Source organism: Lichenostomus cassidix, chromosome 17 (genome assembly GCF_008360975.1).
Source record: "Lichenostomus cassidix isolate B80296 chromosome 17, HeHo_3.0, whole genome shotgun sequence".
Classification (NCBI taxonomy): domain Eukaryota; kingdom Metazoa; phylum Chordata; class Aves; order Passeriformes; family Meliphagidae; genus Lichenostomus; species Lichenostomus cassidix.
Genome location: NC_139497.1, coordinates 753,352 through 774,870, shown reverse-complemented (window position 1 = coordinate 774,870; position 21,519 = coordinate 753,352). Strand labels below are relative to the sequence as shown.

Sequence of the window (21,519 nt, the reverse complement as noted above, 5' to 3'; positions counted from 1 at the left end):
ATGGTGTTTCTCTTAACTAGAAACCAGCACAAAGGAAATGCTACACACGGACAGGCAGCGGCCGCGCGGCTGTTTGAAGGATGAATAAAACAGGAGGCACGGAGCAGCCATCCTGGCAGGTTAAACACACCCCAGTGGTCCTCAGGCACTGCACCCTCGTGTGTTTCCAGAGCCTCCTGAATACTCACATGTCTAACAAGTGGTAAAACACCAGGATTTTGGGTCACGTTAAAATTTAATACTCACCTTCAGTACAATTTCATTGACAGTAGCAGCATCTGATTCAAAGTAAAGGTGTTTGTAGTCATGATTGCTTAGATATGTAAGTTTAAATATTGCATGACCTGCAAAGATGAGAAAAAAACTGCTTAGAATATTCCTGTAAAGTTTGAGCAGAGCTCGTGTGCCTGACAGAAGAAAACCACAGATGGTGATCTCAGCGTACCATCAGCACGACAGAAGGAAGCAATGAAATGCTGACAGGCTTCTCATGTCATTTCAATTTAAGGCAAGTGGTGGCTTACAGGAGCAGCTGAACTCCAGTCAATAAAGTTCCTTTTCCCATCACATCCCCACTGCAGGAAACACAAAAATCCATCAAATGGCTGGTTAGCTCTGCTCGGCCCACGACGGCGCTGCAGCTCAGCCACCGCGGCAGGGCTGTGCTGGGAGCTGCTCCGGGGGCAAGGCTGTGTGGGGGAGAAGTGTTGTGTTGCAAAGAAAAGGGCAATTAATCCCAGAATCCTCACGCCAAACCCTCATCCCAAAACATCACGCGAGCTCATTTGGCTGCTGCTGGTGAAGGGGAGCCTCACCAACCGCGGGGCACCGAAGGGCAGAGCTGCACTGCCACCAGACAGCCTGGGGCTGGCACTGCCCTTCCCACACTGCAACAATGGAATTCAACTCCAGCTGCAACCTGCTGGCACTTCCCTGGAGCTCAGGCCTCTGTCCCACACACGGGTTCCACCTGCTGGCCCAGTGGTCACAGAGTGCTGGCCCAGTAGGACAACTCCAGACACACAGGGCTGGGTGGGACAACTTAGATACAAAGGTCGAACCTGTAGGGAGGCAAAATATCCTTCACTTGTATGGATGGTGATGGCTTCAAAATGAAAATTAAATGTATTCTATACATGATACTTTTCCAACAGTTTTCTAATTTATTCAGTTCAACAGTCAAAGTTAGCAATCCGTAAAGTAGCAGCCACATTACTGTAAATCCAGGTCTTTCCTGCAGGAAAGCTAATTGGAAATCTTATTTACATTATCTAATTCTCCAGATTTCCAAAAAGTGACTGATATATGCTCAGATTGGTGGCCAGGAAATTTGAGATGCAAGTATTTTATTGTGGCATGTTAATTAAACACCATTATGATGCACTAATCTGGAAAATAAATTCTATATTGAAAAATTGGCTAATAATAATAATAAAAAACCAACCCTTTAAATCATTTGACAAATGATGCCTCAGTGGTACTAAAAATGCGGAATTCCAAGCTGGGAGCTCATCAGCATGTTAATGCATGCAGCTCTGCCTGGAACACAGCATCTTAATGATTCCAAAAGTGCCAGTGCACCACTCCTGGGGATGGGACAGAGCACTGTGCTCCACCAGCTCCTGCCATTTTCCCTGGACATTGAACATTCGACACAGTTCTGGTCACTAAATAAATTAAACTGGCACAGAAACACCAGCAGGAGGATCCCAACGAGATGCTGTATTTTGGGTCTTGGAAGGTCAGCCCTGTCCTGCTGGGAATAGTAATTCAGTGGGAAGAAGCCAAAAAGACTTTTCCTTAGAAAGCCCCATTACAGCATCATGTTTATGAGCTCCAAGTCCACAACACACTACTTACAGAATGAAATATGAGTGCACTGAAATCCTAACTGGCACTTTGCTCTGCTACTCTTCTAGCCAGATGGAATTTATGAATTGTGAGATTGATTTCCATTTCCAAGAGTGCTTAAATATGTGATGTACCTCTTTCCAATAGAGCACCACCCCTGACAATTCTGAGATCAATAGGAGCTTCCATGGTTTGATGTTTCCGTGTGAGAGGATCTGGTAACAAACAGCAGCAGCTCCAGTGGCTCCTACTGCACGTGATGGGAGATTTAAACCAAAGGCAGACGCTGCACAAGCAGCTCTGTTACCATCACTCCACCCCAGCAGTGGTTGGGTGTTTGCAGGGAACCTCAGTGTCCTGCAATCAGGATTAATCAGCTGCACAACAACAGAAAATCCATGTTATTCCCAACTACATTTCTCTGTTAAAACAAAAGTTATGGAAAACAAACAGAATGAAAGAAACTCATCTGTTACCAAGAGCTTTTGTCACAGGGTGGGCAGAGCTCAGCACAGCCCAGGGGGCTCACGCCAGTGCCCCTCACCAGCCCTGGCACTGCTGAGCCCCCAGCCCTGCCAGGGTTGGCCCTGTGAGGCAGCAGGAGAGCAACATCTCCCTGCTGCTGCCCTTTGGCCTCCACTTGGAACGCTGATAAATCTTCTGCAACCCCAACACTAATGGGTTCCTGTGTGGTTACTCCTGGAGAGAAGCCTGCAGCCGCCGCCGACGGAAGGGCAGGATGCTAATTCGCTGGGAATTCACCAAGGAGAGCTCATTTACTCCTTCAGCACCATCCTCACGTTCAGCTGCTCACCCCATCTCCTGATTTTTAGCACCACTGCACTGCCAACGAGGCGAGGGAAGAGGCCCTGCAGTACTGCAGCTCTTGGCTCTCCTTGCCCTTCCAAGGACTGCAGAAACTCCTCGTGCACCTCCACCCTGCACTCCAACCCCAACTTCTCCATGTGCCCTTGGTTACACACAGCAGGGAGAAATCCTGGGGAATTACAGCTCCAAATTACTGACCATCATGTGCTTATACAGGCAACAGTAAATCTTGTGCTAATTCCTGCAATCTTGGGAAAACATCCAAATCCTTGGCGAGCCACCACACCGCACCTGATACAGGTGAAAAAATAATCACTCTAATCTAAGTAATAAACTCTTTTTATCAAAGTCTAAAAAACACAGTTTTTGCCTGGAAAACAAGGATAGGAATTTGCACAAGAAAAGCTAATTTTTTTACTGACTCTGTCAAGATTAAAATGCTTTTCGTCTTTTCCTTCCACCCCACAATTCAGCCCTTACCCAAACCCTCTCTTTTCCAATGCCACTCTTTGAACAGAATGCACGGAATTAAATCACTAATTAGATGGAGGATGAAAAGAATATTCATGAATTGGACAAAGCAGAAAACAAACAAACACTGGGAAATGCAAATTTATGTTAATTTTTCAATATACCTTGATGATTGCTTTGTCATTACAGGGCCATAAGGCAGAAGTCAACAATTAAGACTTATTAGTGGAATAAATAGCTGGAGAAGGACTCTCTGAAGAACAAAGCACTTATGGACATCATTTGACATCACTGATTCTCACTGCTTCAGAAACTGTGACCTCAACAAGCTCAAATTCTGAAATCTCTTTTCATGGGCCCAGAAAGGATGACAAAGGATTAAAAATACACCAGTAAAAGGCAAGGAATGAGGAAAATAAAATACACACCAGCAATACTCTTTGTACAAAGACACATTTCCTTCAAACCCTGCATGAGATGGGGGAGCCTCTGCTCTCCAACCACTGCTATATTTCACCCTAAAGCTCTGGGGAAATCTGCATGTGGTACCTCAGAAATGTTGCTGTGACCCTGGAAGAGGGCCTGAAGGCTCTACAAAGCCCTAAGAGTTGCATTACCACCAAAACCACCCAACAACCTTCCCGACACCCTGTGGTGACAAAACAACTTCAGAGAGGAGTCTCAAGTTGTGCCATGGCTGCAGTTGGATTATCCAGATATGGCACTGAGCTTGGTTAGGGACAGACTGAATGGGGATGCTGACCTGAGTGTACAAGTGGGGTTAATCCCATTTGATGCAAGAGATATTTATCCCAGAGGTGCATAATTTAGAGGCAGTGAGGGCAGTCAGTTCTGGATGAAATCCTGACCCCACTGATACCACTGGAGTCACCTATGCATTTGGGCTGCTCATCCTGAACCTGGGGTGTAACTCTTCAAACTAGGGCAGTACTCAAGGGGACAAAAATGATGAGACTGTTAAGGAAAAAAATAACAGCTGTGGTCTGGCTGGCTTGCCCCGTTTTCTCAGGGAGCAGTATTTCCATGATCTCTTTTCCTCCAAGCCTTTATGTTACACTGTAGGCTTGTTACTCAGCATTGCTATTAGAGGGTGCCCTGTGTCCAGATGTCCTGAAAGCAGAGCTGCAATTAAAGAAGTGCAGCACACACCCACTTGGGGTCAAATTGTGGTAACTATTCACACATCTGGATTTTTTTCCCCCAAAGCCTTTTGTTTCTTCTTCAAATTATTACCAAAGGCAGAATACTAATGAAGATCTTTGCAAAAATGATGAAAATTGAGGCGCAACTCAGGGTTGCCCAAAACCTCTTTACTAGCAACCTTGTTTGGGAAAAAAGATAAATAAATCAAAATGCAGTGTTTCCACATGGCAATCGGCTCCTCCACTGCGTCTGCACCTCATCAATCACGCATTGTCTGCCGGAGAGGCGAGCCTTGTAAATGTCACATCCACTCAGGCCCGAGGAGAGGAGAATCAAAATGCGGCGAGGAGTTTTAATTGGATAGTGTAATTAAACTAAAAAACCCCAGCAGAATAGCTTTGACAGGATAGATGAAGACCCCTTTTAATAGGGCTACAAAACAGATTTGTTAAAAGGATGAGGCAATGCGCGCTCCTGATTGCGCTCAGGAGAACTTTTATGGAGAGGCTGTTCAAGGGGGATGCAGTTAATCAGCACAGCCCAGGCTGCTCCAGCACTGCCATCCCTGATCCGTGGCTGTCCCTCTGCAGGGCCACTGGGACACCTCCCTGCCAGGCCCTTCTCTGGTGGGACACATCGTGCAGAGCCCCCGAGCCCAGCCTGGCACAGCCAAGGCCATCTGTGCCACTGCTGTCCCCCGGGCAGCCCTGCCTGCACAGCACAGCCTGCGCTCAGCCTTCTGTTCCACGCTTGGACACTTCTTTCACTCCAAGCCTGAAGTTTGAGAACATTTTCTCTGCTGAACCTGTTTTTTACCTCTTGATCAGGACCCGTGATTAATCTCCTATTGAGCAGGAATTTTATCGTGTTACTCCACGCTCTGCTGTGGGAGCAGGGACATCAGGAACCAGCTTGTGATATTTTGTGCACCATCTGCAGAGCACACACTGCCTCTGCTCTGGCCCCACTGCAGGCTCTGAGCAAACCTGCAATGGCTCTATCTGAGCTCCCAGAGCAGTAGCAACCCAAAGCCTTCCCAACACTTTCTGGGTATTTTCAGTCCTTTCACAACCCAACAACCAATTCATTAAATTAGTATCACCCAATGTGCATAATTGGGAGGAACTAGACACTGAATTAAAACATCAAATACCTTTAGCTTTAAATGAAAACTGTATAAAGGGGGTTCAGGCATCGCTCTGGCTATCACTTACAGCCAGGATGAATATTGCTGGAAAAGCTATTTTCGTGCAGATGTGGAATTCAATGGGAAAGACTGACTCGTGTAGCAACATCAATCAAAACGTCAGCTCGGCTGGCAGCTCTCGACAGTAAGGCAGGTTCAAAGGTCACAGGATAAAGAAAAAGCCAAGCTCTGGTTCAGCTCTAATATCTCCTCGCTGGAAGTCTTACCAAGGTACCTGCCCCCCTTCTGTACTCGCAGCTTTCATTAATCTTCTTGCCATCTTTTTTAACTAGTCATGCAGAACCGCTCGATAGCGAGACATATAATGGGGAGGCCCTGTGCCTATTACCAGGTTAACACTCTGTTAAGCCCCAGTGCAACAATGGAATCAGAATTTAAAGGAAATCTTCAGCTGCAGGGTGCAAAGCGGGCAATTAAATCACAAACTGAAGTTACCCATGTACTCCATGACCTATGGAACACCTTTGTTTAGACTTACCTTCATAGGGAGGGTGTTTTGACAAAGCAACTGAGATGTCTCTGCTTTATGAAAACAAAAAAAAGGCAGATAAAGGATCACAGAGAATGTTGCTTCAGTGTTTCAGGTAAATGATCAAATAAATCCAATTTCTGCAGTGTAAAGCACAGATGAATGGGGGAAGCCCAGGGCAGGCTGATCAGGCACATTGGCATAGGGCTGCCCTGGGCTCCACACTCCCTCCCTGGCTCAGCCAGTGCCCAGCAGCCCTGAACATCCATCACGGCCACTCGGACCACAGAGCACTGCACAGGCAGTGGGCAGTGACACTGAAGTTTCTCCCCTGTCCAAGTAATGTAAGAGACATTACCAGAATCAGATTTCCTTTAAATTACACTATTGCAAAGGGATATAATTGTATTAAACATATTATGTTGCTTCCTTAAGACTTTATATTATGTACACTTAATTGAGATACAAAGCTCTTTTCAGCTATAAAAATGACAACTACTTTATTAAGGCTTAAATCTTATTTCTCCATGATAGGATGCTTCCTTTCAAGACTCAAAACATTCAGAATCTCTCGTGATAATCAGGCTGAAACTGATTTAAAGAAGACATTTGTGCCCAGTGTTGTCAGGTTCTAATGGCAGCGGAGCAAGCCAGCAGGGCCATTACCTCTTCCCTCAGTCTAAATCCAGGGAGTCTGATTTAATTTACAAATAAAACTTCAAATTCTGACCCAGGGCTACTACAAGGGCAAACAAAAATCATCAGCCATCCCTGCCTACAAACCCCCCACTGATGGCAAATGAGATGCCAGAGCTTTCTGTTTTCATTTTCTGTCCTCACTGAAGGCAGCTCGGAGTTCTGTGAACTCACAGCACAGGAAAACTCAGCCTGTCCAGAACAGCTCTGAGCTGTCCATCAATATTCCCACCACATCATCTCTGGAGCTGTTGAGTCCTTTCACACACACCAAAGTGCCACTAAAGCTTTGCTGCCCAGCCCAGTTCAGAGCAAGCTGAAGAACACTGCACTGTTATGCTGCTCCCAGCACTCAGCCTCCACTCCCAATGCCCCCTTGCTGGAAAGCAGAGTCACATTTGGAGCAAACCCTTCACCTCTGCAGAGGTACAAGAGCTCAGCCCAGTGAAGCAGAGCTCAGCTGGGCTCTGACCCCACTGTGCTGCCTGGAGAGGGAAGGAAGCCCCAAACCCAGAGCCTGGGACAAGCATGAGCACTTCTGAAAGAGGAGATGGAGCATGTTTGTGTTACAAGAGATAAAAACATGAAGACAAAATATATTGCAGAACTCAAAGACCTTATCTGTACTCAGCCTCTCTTTGCAATAATTCATTCAAGAAAGATCCAAGAATAATTTTTGATGTAAACTCTGCTACAAACATACATCACGGTGCTGATAAAAATCACAGACAAAACTTGTGAAATACAGTGAGTTTCATTCCTTTATGCTACTAAAATAACTTTTTTCCATTTAAAATTCAAGAGATACTGATCTGCTGTTCAGTTCCCCAAAATGCATCATTCTGAGATGTCACACTAAAAGTCTTTTCTGCTGGCCTAAAATAATGACTTTTGGAACATCTTTAGTGAGTTGGGAAAAGGTCAGTGATTTCAGGAGGAAGTATTTTCTCCTTTTGGAACTGTGCTGAACAATTATTTAGCAGGAGAAGTTTAAGATGTACACGAAAACATGCAAATAAACCCCTCAGTACTGTAATGGTTGCTTTTGTTGCCACCTGCCAGTGTCCTCTCCAAAGCCACTGTGATTCTTTCCTCAATGGTCCCCACATGCAGCTACTGCCTTTCTGCACCTGGGTTCTATTTGGGGGTTGAAATTCCTGGGTTGGCAAGATTTGGGTACAAACATAATTTCCACAGGAGCAGGTGCTGCCTCTGGGGCTGGAGAGCCCCATCCTGGCAGGACAGGGTCTGAGTTCCAGGGATTGTGCTCTGGTGTGCTGGCAGCAGTGGAAACCTCAGCTTCCATGTCAGCTCTCCAAACACAGCCTCCTTTTATGTTTTTATCCTCTCAGATGTTTGCATTTGCAGTGAAATGTGGCTTGAGGCAGAGGTGTGACTGTTCACCAGCACAAACTGCTCCTTGCACTGCACACAAAATCCTCACATGTTTCAGACTACCAGGTCACTGGGGAAGCTTCCACTTGGGATTGTGCCTACCCAAGGACCATGAAATCTTGATGGAGAGACAGAAAAGGAAGACAATGACTAGACCAAGAACATGGAGTAGGAAGGGGTAATGAAGGGGAGAAGGATATAGTTCAATAATTGCTGATAAAATCTGTGGCAGCCATAAATTTACTCTTCCAAGAGAATTCAACAGATCATTACCTCTGTAAATATGTATCACGTAATTCTCCCTCTCTGTCACCTTGCAGATAAGTACTTAATACCAGCATCTCACTACCCTGCAGAGGCACAAGTGCAATAAAATCCATCTGAGCTTTTGAACTGCAGTCACTTTTTGATAGTAGACAGTTCCATTTTGGCCCCATTGGGAGCCATTGCCCAATTCCCCCAGGGCCCATCCTGTGCTTTTTAAAACAAATTTTCCAGATAGAGACTCTCATTACTCTACTGACACAACAAGCAGAAGCCCTTGCTTTTGAAGTTGCACTCTGCAGAGCCAGCTCTGACCTCTGGTGATGACTGAGCTGGGATGCCCAGCCTGTCCCCAGACCTGGCTGTCACTGCCATCCTGGCCCAGCCACCACTACAGAACAGAATGCCCAGAGCAGCACTTTCAATCCCAGTGACCCTGCAGCCACGGTTGAGGCAAATTCAGACTGAGTTGACACTTACTGTATGTCCAAGATCCTCAGCTGCACCAGAGACATTTGGAAGTTAAAAAGTCTGGAAGTTAAAAAGTTCAAAAAAATGGCAATTATGTTGAAACATGGATTTGCTGGCTGTGCTGCAGGGCTGGAGACAGCTGGGCAGAGCCTGTGCTCCTTTGGTGTGACAGTGAGCAAGAAACACTGAGTGATGCCATTAGCTGAGAGCAGCATCAAAGGACACTCGTAAAATGTGTGTCTGTTTATGCTGTGTTCTCTATAACAGAATTGAGTCAGATTAAAAACATCCTGTAATGAATAAAATACACCTATAGAAAGAAAAGGACATGGTAGCAATAATTCTTTGGACATCGAGCACATCTAGGGAGGCAGAGAAGAGAGAACATAAATAAAAAGGACTACTCACTTGGGCTTTTTTCTTCCGCAAGGTCACAGGCACAGAGGAGTTCAGAATCGATTGAAATGGGTTTCTGCTTAATCCAAAACTTAGTGCTGGCCTTCTGATTAGTAACAGGGTCTATCTCTACCTTGTCTCCAGAAATACCTGAGATGAGAAAGAATAGAGAGCCACAACAGTGATCTGTTTAACCGATTTCATATCAGCCGTTTGACACACTTTATAAATCTTAAATGGGCTGAAGGTATATTGCCCTTCTGGGCTTTCTGAAAGCACAGGAGCTTTTGAAACCAGAAGCAAATGGTTATCAAACTGCATTGATAATCTGCATTTTATTCTCCTGCATAAGCATACCAAAAGAAAGAAATATCACAGAAAAAATTCTTCCAAATGCATACGGAGCTCTTCTGGAAGCAGCAGCTACATGAGCTGCGAAATTTATAGGAGATAGTGCTGGTTTTGCAGCCACCACTGCTCTGTGTAACAGACACTATCACCACTGGCCCCACTCCATCTGCTGTACAGCAGACATAGAATCACACAGTAATAGAACCAGAGACTCAGAATATGCTGAGCTGGAACGAACCCATCAGGATCACCAAGTCCAATTCCTGGCCCTTAGGGACACCCCAAGAATCCCACCCTGGGCCTCAGAGAATTGTCCGAATGTCCCTTGAACTCAGGCAGGCTTGGTGCTGTGATCACTTTCCAGGGGAGCCTGTTCCAGAGCCCAGCCCTGCTCTGGACAAAAACCCTTCTCTTGATATCCAACCTAAATGTCCCCTGACTCAGCTTCAGCTATTTCCTCGAGTCCTGTCACTGTCACGAGAGCAAAGAGATTGCTACCTGCCCCTGTGCTTCCTCTCATGAGGATGCTGAAGTCCACAATGAGCTCTGACCTCAGCCTCCTCCAGGCTGAACAAACAAAGTGTCCTCATCTGCTTCTCACAAGACTTCCCCTCCAGACCCTTCCCTGTTCTCATGGCTTCCTTTGGATGCTCTCTAATGGCTTAATGTCTTTTTTTCATTGCAGTACCCAAAACTGCACACAGTGCTCAAGGTGAGGCCACTCCAGGGCAGAGGGCAAGAGCATCCTGCTGGAACCAGTCCAGGAGCTGCTGACACAGCTGAACAAACTTCCCAGGCAGCTTTTTACATCTAGGTGTGCAGAGCCTCAGAAACAATTAGGTGTCTTCAGTCATGAATTACAGGGTGAAGTGAATGAGACATTCACAAAGGAAGCAATGCAGGAAAAAATATTTAAGTATCATTTAACTCTTCCTTTTCTGTAAAAACAGAAGAGACCTTTCTCCCCGCTGAGAGTTCTGACTCTGACTCTTTCAGACACATCCCGTTTGGCTCATCTGAAGCACAAGAAAACTCTAAAGAAGCTGATAAGGAACTTCTGTGAGATGTGACAAAATAGAGGGAAGATGCCACACATGCACGACTCTCCCAGGCCCTCCAAAATTAACTCAGTATTTCTTAAAACCTGGTCATGTCTGAATTTGCAAATCACAACCGTTTGGACACTGAGCAACTCCAGAGCCAAGGAGGCAGGAGCCTGTGGGGAGATCTTGCTCTGACCCAAGCCCAGGTCAGCCTCACCCACCCTGTGACAGGTTATGGGAAAACCCCATGAATCCAGCAATGCGCTTTGTCATTAAATGTGTCACTTCACAGAGATCACATTTCAATTAAGCATTGTATCAAGAGTCCAATTAACACCCAGGCTGCTGGAACTCACTAATTTGAGTAGGCTGAGGCTGTATCTGGAGCCCATTTTGGTTTGTGATTTAATTTTGGACAGATTATGTAAAATTGGTGTTGGTATTTCACTGTAACGGTGCACTATTCCAAATGGTATTTGCTGTAGTTTCAGGAAAATATGGAAGTTGATGATACAAAGTCTTATTTTCTCACTTAAAAAAAACGTCAAGGGAAGCTCTAAAAATAAAGGTGCAAATTCTTTGTGTGTGAGGGCTGTTCCTCATCCCTTCCTCTAAGAGCATCACCCCTAAAAATATCCCCAAATAAATATCACCGTTTGGTCCTGCAACTTTAGAATTCACAGTCAATCAATACTGTTAATGCACCTTGTTAATTTGATAGGATTTGTCAGGTAACTCCACTGGAAAATTATATAAAACTGTTCCAGATGAACAGATGATAGTGACATGAATTAAAGTGATAGAACAATAGTGGAATATAAACCAGAAATGACACCCAAAGTGGCTGTTGATTTATTGCCATCCTGAGTTTGGTTCTGGGCTTCCATGTATATTAGTGCTACAAATCTGGGTCCATTTAGCAGCGAGATGCTCATACATACATCACCAGCTCCTGCTCCAAGCCAAGGTCACTCCCCATTGCATCAATCTTCTCAGCAGAGGCTACTTCACCATTTTGTAACCATCTCAGATGGAACAGACTTCCTCCTCTTTCATCTTTTTTTTATCATGTAAAATACACTTTAACTTCTATTATTTTTATCTGCAAATTGTTGCTGTATACTTCATCCATTATTTCTGTATCTTGACATCGCTGGCTCAAGCTCACCCACATCCAGAGAGCACATTGACAAAGAATGTTGTCTTTTTTGTGTTATTGTTCTCACAATCTGGATGTGTTGAAACCTAAAATCAAAACAGTATTGTGTCTGTGGCTTCTGCAGTCTCTGTCTCGCAGCACAAATCATTCATACTCAAAACCCAAGTAAAAATGCTTCTTCCACTATTTTTTAAATTCATTCATTCAGTCAAAAGAAATGCCATCAATGTATGGGTCTAGTAACACTGTTCTGTTCTTGCTCCCTTTGTTGGGGTCTGCAACTGCCCCCCCTGTTCTGAAATTCTTTCCAGCAGTTGTTTTCCCAGACAATAGTCTCCTGTTAGTTCTGCTAATGTAATACACAAGTAAATGTGTCTTATTCCTCCACAACTCGATGGAGCCTTTGTAAAACTGCTGAGAGTGCTGCTGTGTGTGCATTACTCTGTGATATGGGCTGAAACACAAACCCCAGACCTTAAACTGACACCTTAAATGCAATAACCCCATCACTCAGAGCCCTGGGCATTCCTCCCATGGCCATCCACATATCACCTTTTACCACAGAGCTATGCACAGCGTACAGAAAACCAAACTTACTCCCACATTTTTCATAAACCTTGTCTCAAATTCAATGATCAGGCCTCAAAACAGCTGAAACATTTCAAAAAGTGTGATGCACTACTGCACAGCCCCTGCACCACTGGTCAGCCACCAAGGAGCAGAGGAATGACCTGGGGCTCTTGGGCTCCTCAAACATCCTTGCTTTGCTGTGCCTGCTAGGTAGAACTGATGCCCAAAAATGCTGCAAAGAAGTCTTTGCAACTGACAATCACCAAACTGCTGGAAAACAGCTTCCAGACCACTCACTGTGAGCAAAGACAAAAAATCAGCTCCTGTTTTTTCCTTTTCAGGGAGGAAAAGGCAGTCTGTCACTCACAGGTAACATGTAACACTCATCAGCCCAAACACAAACAGCCTCTCCGTCTTTATTTTACCAGCACTGCTCTTCTAACATCTCAAAAAAATTCAGGAGAAACCCCAGCAACTTACTCTGAATTTATCAAAAGATTTTGATTTTCTACATTTGCTTAAGCTTTGAACACTCTGCTGGGGTTTTCTTTGATTAAAAAAAAAAAAAAGATTACAAAACCCCATTGTCAGTGCACTGCCATCAAAATCACACAAGTTCACAGATTGTTATAAAAGGGAAATTTTATGGTCCTTACAGCACTGGGCAGGGTCAGCTCCTCCACTGCTGCACAAGTTAAGCCATTTGTTTCATTTAACAGCTCTTCTCCCTTAACCATTTATCTTTAGTGATCTGTCATGACCTTTTCAAGCTCTCATTTCTGACACTTCCCAGATACAGTGAGTCAAACTTCACTGGAAGCAAACTATCACACCCCGAGAGTTTGCTCAAACGCAGCCAACATGCCCAGCACTGCCCTGCTGCAGCACCAGCAGATAAATCCTGCCTTAACTAGACAGCTCAAAATAAACCAAAAAAGCCTCTTCGGTGAGAATTTTACAGACTCTTACATGTGCTTCAGGATGGAAGAATGAAGAGACTGTACTGACAATAATACAGGAGTTGGTATAGTTTAACAATTCTACTGAATTCCACAGAATAAATGTATTTTGTAAACATTATGGCACTTAATATCTTACTGCTGAATCGTTTCTTTATGGAAGTATTTGCAGGAATGTCACAGGTCACCTACCAATGCATCATTAATCAAATTTTCACAATTTAAACACAAAGATAAAAAGCCATTCAATCATTTTAAAACAGTAATGGGGCTTTTATAATTCAGGATTCTGTCAGCCCTTGGCCTTCGGGTTTTCAAAAGCATTCAGCAAGCCAATAAGGACAATATAAAACCTTTAGAGAATGCTCGTTTATTTTGTTCCACCTCAAGTTTCCACTAGGTCGTTAAACTCTTTCAGTCTCAGAAAAGGAAAAACCCAATAATTCCCAATTTTGCAAAGCCTCATTTAAAAATAACAAAACAGTTGGCAAGAAGCTTTCCATTAGGAAGCCTAGACTGAAAAAAAGAGACGAGGTCATTAAATAATGGCCTTCGTTCAGAGGCAACATGTGCAACTGATTGGGGATAATAAAAATACTGAAGCATTTTCAACTGAAAGCGATATTTTTAACTGCTGAAATGCCAGCAGCACTTTCAAATGCTCTGTGAGAAAATGGACCAAGGTGATAATGAGTGCTCTGAAATGGCCTGAGATGGCCAGGCAGCTGTTAGACACAGCCAAGGGTTGGAGCAGCTCCGTTCTGCTCGACTGATTTACCTAACTGCACGTCCGTGGTGAACCGCAGCCGGTGGATCATGCTGACTTTGAAGGACTTGTAATGGTGGCTGCTGAGCATGTCCTGCACCGTGGCAATATCGATCTGGGGATCCTCCTCCGAGACCTCTTCTCCTCTTGAACCTGCAAAACAAGGCCACAGTCCTGAAGGAGAGCTTTGGCACACGGCGTACGCCCAGCTGGCTCAGGGAACACTGAACGCTCAGCTCCGTGGCTCTGGGAGCAGGAAATTTCACCCTCCATCCCAGGACAAAATCAGCAAGGCACTAAGGCCATGAGGACAGACATTTGTGGCCACAGGAAGAGCAGCACACCATCCCAGCAGTGCTTCCCAGGTGGCGAGGCAGCCCTGGAGAGCAGGAATCCCTGCTGGGCACCCATGCCTGTCACCCGGGAAGGAGCCCAGGGATGGGGCCAGAAGTGCCCAGTCTGTCCCCAGAAGTGCCCAGTCTGTCCCCAGAGGTGCCACCCTGGATGCCAGCACTAGCACACATCTCCCATGTGCCAGCAGCACCCTGGGGACTCTGATGTGAAGCTGTACTTTATTTACTGATTAGTATTCTCATTACCACTGCAGGTACTGCCTTTATAAAAGGCAACAACTCATTAAGCCAAAATGCCAATTACTGAAAAAATATAACACTACTTTAAAGATTTTTTACGTTTTATGACGTTGGATTAACACCAATTTCAACATTACTATAATGTGATATATAATTGCACAGAGTAATTTCAATGCCAGCTGCTAATAAAGCACCTCAGCTAGAAATGATCATTCAGAAACTGGTAGATAAAGTGGCATAAATATGTTTGAAAACTGATTTAGCTTCTTACAGAAGATCCTGAGGAATGACACGTTTTGTTTAATATCCTGGCTAATGTAGTCCTAAAAGCTGAACCAACTGCCAGTTCAGAGAACTAAATTTGCTGCAGGAGATTAATGAAAACTTTATATTTTGCTGAAATTTTAATAACGGGAAGATGAGATGATGGAGTTTTAGTACAGATCTTAAAGCTCCAGCAAAGCAGGTACCAACTTGTCAGATTTTTCAGTATTAATTTTGCTCGAGATTTGTATTGTTGGAGCAGCCTCACCAGTAACACTTCCTGTGCTGACCTTTCTCACTGGGATTTACATTCCCATGGGTTCAGGGATTGTAGGGAAGCTGTGGTGGGTTTCCATGGTTCAGTTCCAGTGACAAGTGGATGGTTTGCCAGGACAGGCTGTGGCTCTGGGGAGGAGAACCCTCTGACACAAGTCTCTGACACAGACTGTGGATAGAGGAGCAGAATCCCTTTGGACAGGGAGCTGGAGAGCTGCTGGACACACTCCTTGCTGCAGCATGGGAAGCTGCTGGAGTTGTGTCCATCAGCAGGACAAGTGCAGGTGGCAGAAGAGAAGAGAACCCCCTGAGCAGGAGCACTTCTGCTGTGTTCCCTTGTTTCCCTGCTAATTCCATAATGTCACTTATGATAAGCATCTTTCCTGTCTGTGCCAAAGCAACGTGAGCATGGGCTGTGCAATGAGTCCAAAACCACATGGAGAGCACAAAGAGGAGATTCTCATGTCCCAGACTTCCACCACAGCTTTCCCAGTGCTGCTCTCCCCACGCACCATGGACCTTCCTTTGGGAAATGGGACACTGAAGGGTTAAGCTACAAATTGGGCTGTGCCACTCGACTTGAAAGGATTCCAAAAATCAAATTAAACAGTCTCCATGTGAATTTATGCAGAGCCATCTTAGCACTGCAACCACTCCATGCTCCAGAATGACAAGATAAATTGTAATGGCTCCTTCCGAGACATTACAATGCATTTTGTCACAGACCCCTGTGTTAATGTCTCTATACCATGGATTATCATAATGTATCATGTCAAACCCTCATGCTGCACTACTCCAAAGATACACTGAGATATGTCAAACTTTTTGGTGCACTTAAAAGCATCTGGAAAGACTGTGCTGTGGCTGTGCCTGGAAGTGAGGCAGGAGGATGGCAATGGCACTGCTGCCCTGCTACTAGAGCCAGCCAGGACTCTCCTCCATGCTGCAAACCACTGGGATGTCCCCACAGCCCTGTCCCCACCCTGTGCTGGGACAGGAGCCCTGCCATGGCAGAACTGACCCCTCCATCTGACCCTGGGCTGCCCACACAGCCCCCAGGACAGACCTGAACCCCTGTGAAACAGAGTGAAATTGGTCACTTGGGCCAATCGAAAACCCTGATTTTCAAATGAGACCAACAGCAGTGGAACAACAGCACCAGATCCATGAGCTGGGAACAAGGCAGAAGCTAAACCAGAAGCTTCCTCCTACGGGGACTCAGCTAAACCAGGAGCTTCCTCTGACAGGGACCCCTGCCAGCACCGGAGGACAGATAAAAATGACACATTAGGAATACCAGAATATTGAAATGTCATATGCAGCCTATTCAAGAGCAAGTGAACCTGTATTTCCTCGATAAAACAACAAAATACAAAGTTAACTGCACTGCAAAAATGTCCCTTATTACTTTAATGTACTAGAATATTGCTTAATGAAAGTTCTTAATTGCAATACAATTAATTACATACACAGAGTCCCCAATTACATTTTCCAATAAGACATTGGCTTTGCTATAGGTCTAAAGGCACTAAACCAATTTTAATATATTAAGACCAATTTCCCTTGAATACTAATTACTATCTAATGATAAAATGAGAAAGAGGAACTTTCCAGAAGTAAGATGGCAAGAATAAAACTAAATTAGCCATGAACGGCTTGCTACCACACATAAAGGCATTTCACATTACAAAGTGCAGCTTTCAGTTTAAAGATAAATCTTTGTGCAAGTTAAAAGTTCTGCACACTGGAAGCAGTTTATTAGCCTGAATGCTATTAGTAAATGCTGGATGGAAAGGGGATTTCTCCATACATATTTCTTAATAATGGAAAGTTTTTGTTTCGTTTAATACCCTGAAATATAAACTTTCTCTTTGCCCAAAGGAACGTGGCTGCTCTTCTCCCAGCAGATGCTTGGCATCATCCATATATATATTTACAAATTACTCTGAGACTGTGAAGAGCACATTTACAAGTAATAGCTGTTACAACAGAGTTTTTCCTGACTGGCATATCAAAGCTAAAAGTATTGCAAATCAAGACAGAATGCACAACGTGAGTATTTCAGTTTGATGACAGGATTGCCAAGCCATTAGTTTATTAATAGTGCAAAACTGTCAATATTTCTATTTTAATGTCATGCCAAAAAATAGCTCCTAAGCACCCCAAAATCTACTTTCTGACTGTGCAGGACTTCAGGAGAAGGGAAAAGTGCCCCCTCAACACTGCGACTGACATTTATTGAGCCAAGGCTGCTGAGGCTCTCCTGCAGCAGAGCAGACCAACTGCCTCCTGCTACACCACTTGTAAACTTACAACAGATTTACTCTTTAAGCAATGGTGCAACCTGAACCCAGTCACTCATGAGAGCAGGAGATACAGCTACATGCCACAGCCTGGATTCCTCCACAGATGATGAAAATACATTAAAAATGCAGTATATATAGTATTCTTTTAATTACAGAGCCTGAGTTTAAAAAATGTTATTTTAAATCACATGCAAAACCCATGAAAGTATGACTAGTGTGCATCGTTTCATAGATTAAAAATCAATACAAAAATAATAGGTGGGATGCAGACGTCGGAGAATTCTGGCTTGTGGAAGAGCACAACTCGATTAGTGAGGTCAGAATTGCTCCATTTCCTCAGCCCCCCTGCTCCCTCCTGCCAAGGTCTCTCCTAGTTTCTCAGAACCATTTTATGCAGAAATGAACCAGGAGAAGCAGAAATATTTTGGGAGCAGCAGGCAAAGCTGTGAGTGTTAATCTCAGCCCCAGCAGCTCGTGGAGCTTTGTCTCACTTCTGCTGTTCCCTAAGGGAGCAGAGGCTGCTGCTCTCTGCTGGGACCAGGAGGAGCTTTGGGGATGCTCTGCTGCCATTCTGGGTAAGACACAGCTGCTGTGGTCAAAAAGCATCAGTGGAAAGGTTTAACCTTTGCACAGAAAGAAAAAAACTCTTCTACTACTTGAAACAGGCTCTTACTATGGCTCTGTGCAGTGTGCTTGGCTGAGAGCAGGACGGGTTTTACTTATTAGTACAATCAACATTTTTACACCAAATGGAATGAAAGAACCCCAAAACTGAGAGCATGGCTGTGGAAAAGAATGAAGAATGGGCCAAAATGCCATGGAGAACAAACACAAATCAATGTTAAGTGTCTTTTTTTTAAAGTTTCATGTCATTTCATGTAAAGAAATAAATCAGAAAATAAATATTAGGACCATTAAAACAGTAATAGAATAAAAATATTTGAGCATAGCTGGAGAGAAGATTATTTGTCTGGCACTTCAAAAATCATCAACTGCTCTAGTTACTTCTGCATGGCTAATTTCTTTAAATTTTATTAGAAAACCCTGGTGCCTCTGACAGCCCCAACACCCTGCAGACCAACCCCTCGACTCACTGAGCAATGTCTGCAGCACAGACAGGTTCATATTTCGTGTTTTTCAGGGTTGGTCATAACTTTACAGAGCAGAGTTTAACAGCAAAAGATTAATCATGAAGTGATAAACAGGATGCAGACTATTTACTAAAGGTATGAAATCCATCATTTCCCTCTGGAATATTGTTTTGGCACCACGAAGAAGTGCCTCAGGACAGAGAGTCTCGTCAAAATGTACTTGCCCAGACAGTACAGCTTGTGTTCCAAAATACATAACTTATGTGAGTTTAAGCAGTTTACAAGAGCAAAAGTGAAAAGGGGAAACATACTGTTCTCCCGGACAAGGCAGAATTCCAAAGTGCTCTGGCTCTCCAAGGTACAGTCTAAATCTACTGGGACATTAGGTTCACTCTGCTTCTCCAGCCGATACTGAGGACCTGAAACATAAAGTAACTTGTAAAATCATCTGTTTTCTAACAAAGTGATGGCTTAGCACGTTCAACTAACACGAGGTTTCTCGCAGCCCAGAGCACGGCAGGTGGGTGTTGATGTCTCAGAGCTCTTGGTCTGTCAGAGGGGGGAGAATGGTGTGGAGGGAAACAACACATTCCTGTTGTGTTCAGCTTTCCCCAGTGAGAGCTGACAAACCCTGTGCAACTCTCCCACGTTGTTCCTACACCAGGTGAGCCTGCAGCAAACCCCCTGCCTGTGCTGCGGGACAGGAGGGTGGCCTGGGGAGAGAAACTCTTGCTCAGACCTTGGGGAACATCCAGGGGGATTTTCTGGGCATCTTTGCAGAGGGAAGGAGCTCCCTGTGTTTGCTCCCTGCTGCCCATCCCTCTTGCTGCACAGGGCACTGGGAAATACCTGGGAAGGAAATCAGCCCTTCCTTGTGAATGGATTTGGAGTGAAACCCACCTGGGCAGGGGGTCAGGCTGCTCTCACACTGACCAGGGCTGGCCTGGGACAATGTGCCACAGCTCCAGGGCTGCATGGAGCAGGCAGCTCCCCAAGAGGTGGATTTTAGCTTTCTCCGGACTTCTGTGCACTATTACCACCGAGCTGCATCACGCAGAGGGACAGATGCTGCTGCTTTGAATGAATTATTTTCACATTTTAACAGCAGATCTTCAAGATTCAGGTGCCAACTTCTTTCTTCCCCAACCAAATCCCCAAGGGAAAGACAATACCACTTAAAAAGCTGTTTTACAACTAGAGAAAATATATAAAAAACTGTTTTTACAAAACCCAGGCCATTTAAAAAATAATCTTTTAGCTGAATGGATCCTTAAATTACATGCCTTAACTGGAACAAAACCAGAACACATTGGTGTATAATTCAGTAAATATGACAATCCAGTATATAATGGTATTTAATCCAGTAAAATAACCTAAACAGATTCCTGAAAAATCTTAAGTGATTCAAAGCACCTTTAACCAGGTCTCAAAGTAAAAAAAACCCTTGTACTGAAATAATGAAATCTATTCCCTCTTCACCAGTACTTAAAAGATTTCTGACTGTTTGCTGACTTTGAATTATGAGCATATATGATGAAATATTTAAAATATATAAAAAAATTAAGTCTTTCAGCCTCGGATGGCATGCCTAAGGAATGGAATTTGTTAGCCAATTAATTTTAAATTTACTGCAGCAGAATTTCAATTACAGCCTCTCATTCCATCTCCCCAAAGCCACGTGAAGCACTCACTGCTTGACCCAGGCGTGTTTTCCCCTCGAGTGGAGCATTATGGACACCCCTTATTCCAAATAATATAATAATAAAGCAGACACAGTGCCAGGCTTTTTGCAGGAAACAGGGGGAGACCCAGCAGCTCTCATCCTGCCCAGCACAACCAGGGATGGCACGAGGAGCTGCTGAGGCATCTGCAGTGCAAACCACACTCGAAAAGCAGCAGAGACATCTCAGTGCAGCACAAAGAAAGGCAAACAGACCCAGCACCATTACTGCTCCTCTCCCAGCTACTGGAAATGTGATTAACAATTTAAATTTAAAACAAATTAAATAAACAGAGGCCTGCTTGTTAGGGAGAAGCAAAATATACTGAATTGAAACAAATCTCAAAGCAGTAAATCAATTTGGATTTAAAATCTGGTGTAGGTTTAAGAACAGGACCAGCAACAGCAAAACCCAATTTCTGTTCATTCCAAGCACCTTCCACAGATTCCCAAGCTACATCCAAGGGAACTGCTGGCTCCCATCTGAACTCTGTGCTGTGGGTAGCCAGTCCCAAAGCCCTGCTCTGAGTGCTCCCCCAGCAGAGAGAGCCTCAGCATCACCAGGACTGGGAGCTCTGAATTCCAGTGCCTCTGCTGTGCCCCAACTCGTGTTCCCATGCAGCCTCGCCTGCTCCCACCCCAAAATATGGAAAACCAGAGCAGAGGGAGGAGTGAGATTCCCCCCTTGGAGCTGAGTGTGGTGCAGAGGCAGCCCCAGCCTCGCCTGGTGCCTCCCAGCAGCAGAGCAGCAAAAAACACCAACTTCCAAAGCCTCACAATCATCTCAGGGTGAATGGACACCAGGGAAAGGTTAAATGCAGGCAGGGCTGGCTGTCCCTCTGTGTGGATCCAATGCCACCAGCTGGATCCACTCCAAAGCACATCACCCACAGCAGAAACTCCCCATGCTGCTGAGCCCTGCAGAGCCATCAGGGATCACCTCAGCACCACCAGGCAGTGGCAAAGGATCATTTTTATCTGGAGCAGCTTGAGAATTCTGTGATCAGGTAAATTCTTTTATCCAGTTTGCATCAAGCCTGTATTAACTCTGCTAATAAAGCAGGGAAATAGAGCTCCAGAGCAGGAACCAGGTCAACCTGCCTTATGGATAGCTCCTTAAAAACAGAAAATAGTGAGAAATTAATAAAAAAATACTGAGAAATTAATAAAAAAATGTAAATGGATTTTTAGAGTATCTACTCTTCAATT

General features: G+C 44.5%; 1 protein-coding gene across 2 annotated transcripts in view; it reads right to left on the bottom strand.

Moving 5' to 3' along the window:
- MAPKAP1 (MAPK associated protein 1) overlaps positions 1-21,519 on the bottom strand; it is a 78,845-nt gene that overhangs the window by 2,171 nt on the left and 55,155 nt on the right. Inside the window, exons 8-11 of one of the 2 annotated variants that reach the window (XM_085076661.1) lie at positions 18,902-19,009; positions 14,073-14,213; positions 9,225-9,362; positions 247-344 (exon numbers count right to left, since the gene is read on the bottom strand). In XM_085076661.1, coding sequence (XP_084932787.1) covers positions 247-344; positions 9,225-9,362; positions 14,073-14,213; positions 18,902-19,009 — 485 coding nt within the window. The remainder of the gene's footprint in view (positions 1-246; positions 345-9,224; positions 9,363-14,072; positions 14,214-18,901; positions 19,010-21,519) is intronic. The other variant, XM_085076662.1, reaches the window with a different exon arrangement.